The sequence below is a fragment of the Formica exsecta genome, unplaced genomic scaffold (assembly GCF_003651465.1).
Source record: "Formica exsecta isolate Colony F162 unplaced genomic scaffold, ASM365146v1 scaffold72, whole genome shotgun sequence".
In the NCBI taxonomy this organism is placed as follows: domain Eukaryota; kingdom Metazoa; phylum Arthropoda; class Insecta; order Hymenoptera; family Formicidae; genus Formica; species Formica exsecta.
This window is the reverse complement of record NW_021853485.1, coordinates 3,585,385-3,589,164: the sequence shown is the minus strand read 5'-3', so window position 1 is coordinate 3,589,164 and position 3,780 is coordinate 3,585,385. Positions and strand designations below refer to the sequence as shown.

Here is a 3,780-nt window from a genome sequence, read left to right as displayed (position 1 = left end):
TTTATTTAAAAATATTTTTATTTCGAGATTTTATTTATTTATTATTAAAATTTTATTATCTGAAAACATTTAATTCTCTCTCTCCTTTCTTTTCTCTCTTTCTCTCTCTGTGTCTTCCTTTTGTAATAGCTTATCTTACAACTAAAAATTATTGGTCTTTCAATGCTTTTATTAAGGAGTAATCGATTTCAAATTGGTCAAAGAAGTCTTAAGTGGAAGACGGGTCGGAGTAGGAAATATAGCTTGGTATATCTTGTAATAGTAGCACACTGTGATCATCTTAAAATGGAGGAAAATTGCATTGAAGCAAAAAGGTTGAAGCTATCTAGTATCTCAGAAAATAATCATCGGCATGAGGATTTTATAAACGTGAACTATGAGTGCAATATAAAAAATTTTGGACTGTATTTTTTATCGATATTAAATCATCTCGAAATGTTTTTAACGTATTGGTTAGTACTGTCTATTGATTTTATATTATAAATTTAATTACGTTATATAATAAATAATTCCCGTTACATAAATAGGGAAGTATTCATTTTCTGATTTATTGTTAACTAACAATAGGCGCGCGGGTGCATGTATGAAAAGGAAACTCTTATTATTTTATCTTTGATATATATTTTTTCATTTATATATATGATTTATATTTTGTTCGACCAGGTACCTATATATTGTGCGCGCGATATATATTTTTTCACTTTCAATGAGTTTAATAAGTTTTCTTTGTGTGCAATATTCCCCGTAAGAAATTATTATAAACCTGTAGACGTTGTGAAGAGAGATACGTTATATAAGAGAAATAATAGATTCAAATTATTTTTCTACAATAAGAGCTTATTATATTATTACTTTCCATGTTAAGTCTTATATAAGACTGCAACATATAATTGCAAGTACATAAACGCAACGCATGCATAATCTTAAGTACAGCATAATTTTATCAAAGATAAATTTAACAGCATTTATAAATCAAAAAAACAATTGGTTGAAATAAGACGGAAAAAACTGATTTAAAAGCGGATTATTTTTATATATACAAAGGATTCTAAAATTTTTTTTTTTTTGTTTAAATACAATTTGTCAGTTTTAGTTACGTCGGAAAATAAGTAACTTGAATTACACGAGACACATATATCAAGATACGTATGATAAATAATGGAGAATCGACTCGATCGTTTCCGTTATAACGTGAAATTCATTCTTAAATAATGACGATCGTGTATTAAAAATATACAATATTACGTATCAATCTCTCCGCGAGATGATTCGTAGATCTTTCTTTCGTAATAATACTACCGATAGTAATAAAAGTCAGACCACCAATATATCATACGTAACGGCATCTACGGAAGAGTTCATAAATCACAGGAGTGGGGACAAATAAAAAGGAGTGCTTGCCTTGGAAAGCGGCCTCGAAGGTGGTCTTCTCCTCCACGGGGTTCTGGGCGAGCACCAGAACGACCGACAGGTATTCCAGGATGACGAAGAGCCGGTAAACGTAGCGTAGTCCAGCCATCGTCCGGCGATGAACATGCACGTATCGCTGGGCTCGATAATAAGTCCTTACTGTCGCATGCTCCAGCGGAATCCTGTCGATCACCACGCGGCACACGCGAGACACTCTATCTCAATCAGTCGTGTATCACTAATTACTCTCGATTACTACTAGCACCAGACTAGATTCGAGATGCACCGGCCCGAGACACTCTTCACAACGCGACAACCGATCACGCAAACCCTGATGACACTCTGTAAAGCAAATCGACGAAAAAAAATCAATAAATGAAAAATCTGTAAGAATATAAAATTAAAATTCCAAGGAAAATAATATCGTAAGAGAGCAATTTTTATAAATTTTTAAAAGTGATCTCATGTTTCACAATAATTACATTACGAACATTATTCGAAAAACTTTTATAGAAGCAACGCTTTCTTCTTTTTTTTGTACAAGAATTTTTAAATAGCTTTTAAAACGAGCAAACTTCCCGATAATAAAATTCTGGTACTAATGAAAGAAGAAAATACAGATATTTAAGAAATTGTGAAAGAGTTTTTAATAATTCCACGTAGCGCTTTATGAAACGTGAATTCAGCCAGCTATCATGATCGGCTATTGTGACGATCATTATCTCTGACTCGCACTTCTGCTAAAATCAATTGATACGAGGTCGAGTCGATTCAGTTGCAAATGGCTCGTAACAAAGTATCCGCGGCGTTTACTATACTCGTTATATCATGGCAAATGATAGGTCTCTATTTTCGCGCAATACCCGATGCAAATTTACTTGACACCGTATGCATATCAATGCGTGCATGCATATTTCCCGCGAGCTCGCACAAAGGGGTTGTTTTCGCCTCGTTCTCCTTCTCTCTCTCTCTCTCTCTCTCTCTCTCTCTCTCCCTCTCTCTCTCTCTCTCTCTCTCTCTCTCTCTCTCTCTCTCTCTCTCTCTCTCTCTCTCTCTCTCTCTCTCTCTCTCTCTCTCTCTCTCTCTCTCTCTCTCTCTCTCTCTCTCTCTCTCTCTCTCTCTCTCTCTCTCTCTCTCTCTCTCTCTCTCTCTCTCTCTCTCTCTCTCTCTCTCTCTCTCTCTCTCTCTCTCTCTCTCTCTCTCTCTCTCTCTCTCTCTCTCTCTCTCTCTCTCTCTCTCTCTCTCTCTCTCTCTCTCTCTCTCTCTCTCTCTCTCTCTCTCTCTCTCTCTCTCTCTCTCTCTCTCTCTCTCTCTCTCTCTCTCTCTCTCTCTCTCTCTCTCTCTCTCTCTCTCTCTCTCTCTCTCTCTCTCTCTCTCTCTCTCTCTCTCTCTCTCTCTCTCTCTCTCTCTCTCTCTCTCTCTCTCTCTCTCTCTCTCTCTCTCTCTCTCTCTCTCTCTCTCTCTCTCTCTCTCTCTCTCTCTCTCTCTCTCTCTCTCTCTCTCTCTCTCTCTCTCTCTCTCTCTCTCTCCCTCCTCTCCTGCCTCTCTTTCTTCTTTCTGTCTTTTTTTTTCTTACAAGATTCACGAAGCGAAGGGATAAGATAAATCGCGCATTTTCTTTCACGAGAATCCCTGAGACGCCTCGCGAACGCTCGACAGGATGTTTGCGTCGCGGAAAATGCAAGCTGCATTACTGCAACAGACGGATTAACGCTCGGACTCGTCGCCATGCAGACTCGCGTTATGTTAACGCGTCTGGAATTAGATTTATTTTTTTGCTTATTGCCGGGTTTCCGTTACTGCAGATCGTTACATTGCTAGATACGAATATACAGAGCGTCGCTGCAGTAGAAACAAAAAATAAATCCCATACTGTGATTAAAATTAATTTTTCGAGGATATTATCGGAACACGTAACTTTGTTATTACGTAGACATATATAGAGGCTAAGTTAATATCGCGTATACAACTTTTATCTCATTGAGACTGTATCAATTTATTTAGTTTAAGGTCGATAAAAAAGATTCTTCGTGCTATACACATTAATTTTATCGCTGTTTGCGCGCCGTTTTAATTTCTCACGCTTTTCTTACTTTACGATGTTTTATCTAAATTAGAAAAAACTTTTATAATAGAGGAAAATAATAAAAAAAAAGTAAGAAAGAGAAGAACAAAAGATTATTACAAACTCTGCAAGAAAAGCATATTATTTTCGCAACGTTTTTGCAAAGTTTAAAAAGAAAAAGCGAATAAAAATCGTTGCGAGCTCTCCACTGTGGCTCATAAAATTCGAGAAAAAGTTAAGTAATCGGTTTGTCGATCATATCAGGCAAGCTATATCGCTCTTGTATATGGTCTTAAGATTTCGAT

General features: G+C 36.5%; 1 protein-coding gene across 1 annotated transcript in view; it reads right to left on the bottom strand.

The window, feature by feature from the left end:
- Positions 1 to 3,780, bottom strand: part of LOC115243627 (pikachurin-like) — a 134,136-nt gene that overhangs the window by 118,989 nt on the left and 11,367 nt on the right. Inside the window, exon 2 of the mRNA XM_029820761.1 lies at positions 1,402 to 1,752. Coding sequence (XP_029676621.1) covers positions 1,402 to 1,519 — 118 coding nt within the window. The 5' untranslated portion in view covers positions 1,520 to 1,752. The remainder of the gene's footprint in view (positions 1 to 1,401; positions 1,753 to 3,780) is intronic.